General features: G+C 44.2%; 1 protein-coding gene across 1 annotated transcript in view; it reads right to left on the minus strand.

The window, feature by feature from the left end:
- LOC102202191 (uncharacterized) overlaps positions 1–1,762 on the minus strand; it is a 9,291-nt gene that overhangs the window by 1,229 nt on the left and 6,300 nt on the right. Inside the window, exon 5 of the mRNA XM_005754477.2 lies at positions 1,208–1,284. Coding sequence (XP_005754534.1) covers positions 1,208–1,284 — 77 coding nt within the window. The remainder of the gene's footprint in view (positions 1–1,207; positions 1,285–1,762) is intronic.

Here is a 1,762-nt window from a genome sequence, read left to right on the forward strand (position 1 = left end):
TTATATTTAATATAACCACAGTGTGGACGGACACGCCACTGTTTTTAGGCGTTGTCGTTAGCAACAACGACGGTAACCACAGCGTGTGGCTCTGCCGTCCGCTTGTTTATTTTCCACATAAACCACAATAATAAATAATAAACCACAATCACAATAAAGCTGAAGATCCTGTTGAGATTTTGCAAAATAAAGTGAAATGATGACAAACAGAAGGACCAAAACAAATCCAGGACATTATTCCTAAACGAGGGGCTCGCTCTGTAGCAAGAAAGTCTGACACGGGCCAGAAAACTGTACTCTGCAAAACCGGCCCCCACTAAACATGGCAAACCTCTCCTGCCACCTACGCAAGAGTCACATGACAGAGGATGGAGAGAGTTTATGGACGAGAAGCAAAGCTCTACCCACCACATCACCTCTGAAGCAGCTTCACTGGCTCCAGGTCAAATCTCACATTAATTATACATTTAAAGCTATTCATTGTCTCTCCCCACCATCTCTGGTTCAGATCACCATCCCACTCCAGCGCCCCCGATCATCCTCTTCTTTCTTTTTCCTCTTCCTTCCTCTCGTCTTGTTTCTATGGGGGGCTTTTAGCCGCTCTGCCCCCAACTTTGGAATTAAAAAACCTCGGAAACATCAACACCTCATTCCCTCTTTTTAAGTCCAACCTCAAAACCCACCTGTTTAAAACTGCCTGTTTTATTTGCTGTGCAGCGTCCTTGAAAGGTGCTTTTAAATAAGCATCCTGAATGTTCATTGTGTTCATCTGTGTTTCCAGTGGGCACCACTGAACTGTTCAGTGCTCCCTCACTGCTGCTGGTTTGGGTCATTGTGCAAATGTCCTGTTTATAAGGTTGGAAACCTGCAGTCGGCTGAGACTGAAGGATGATATTGAAATGTTTCTAACAAGTAACAGTTGTAGTGATGTGCACCAGCAAAATGTCACCAGCAGATGAACTGCACGTAAAAGTGCTGCAGCACGATCACAGGAGAAACACTCGCAGCTTCTTTGTGGGCGTGGCTGCTGAGCTCTGTGCAGGCTGTTGGATTTATGCACGAGGAATTATTTGCTCAGATTACATTTCTTCTTTTTCTTCTTATGATATAAAGATCATTCCATATTCAAAGTGCAGCTCATTGAAACTGGACCAGCTGCAGTTACCATGGTGACAGGTAAACACACCTCTGTGACCCTGCAAACATACCTCACGTCCTCTTTGTCCTCAGGTTTTGGTGCCCTCCTCCATGGAAGCATGTCTGCCATGGTTCCCATTAAGGATGCTGCAGAGGAGAAACCAGGAGTGAGTCTCAGTCTTTCTACATCAGACACACAAACCAGGTGATCATGTGACTCTTTCCTCTCAGCTGTGGTTTAGTCTGAGTAGTGGGAACACTGGAACAGCCTTTACTAGTGATGAAAACGACCACATACATGAACTCCATAGATTTGGCTTCCTACAGTTAAACGACTATGACTGAGTGATATCTAAAATGCAAACCAAGCATTCCCTGAATCAGCACCTGGTCACCTGTCAGTACAGGCCAATCACAGCTCTCCATGAGCCGCTCAGCTGTGAGTTCAACACTAGGTTAAGGACATGTATCCAGTGTTATTTGAATGTACTCTGCACCCACACATTTATACTGTAGTTATCTTATTGTGCTCAGTGTTATGTAGTCCAAAGGTTTTATTCATATCCATCATGTAGATAAAACTACCACACTTAGCTTCTATATTTGGCTTGTAAGAGATCCTGGT

Source organism: Pundamilia nyererei, unplaced genomic scaffold (genome assembly GCF_000239375.1).
Source record: "Pundamilia nyererei isolate P.nyererei 1_Seehausen unplaced genomic scaffold, PunNye1.0 scaffold00571, whole genome shotgun sequence".
In the NCBI taxonomy this organism is placed as follows: domain Eukaryota; kingdom Metazoa; phylum Chordata; class Actinopteri; order Cichliformes; family Cichlidae; genus Pundamilia; species Pundamilia nyererei.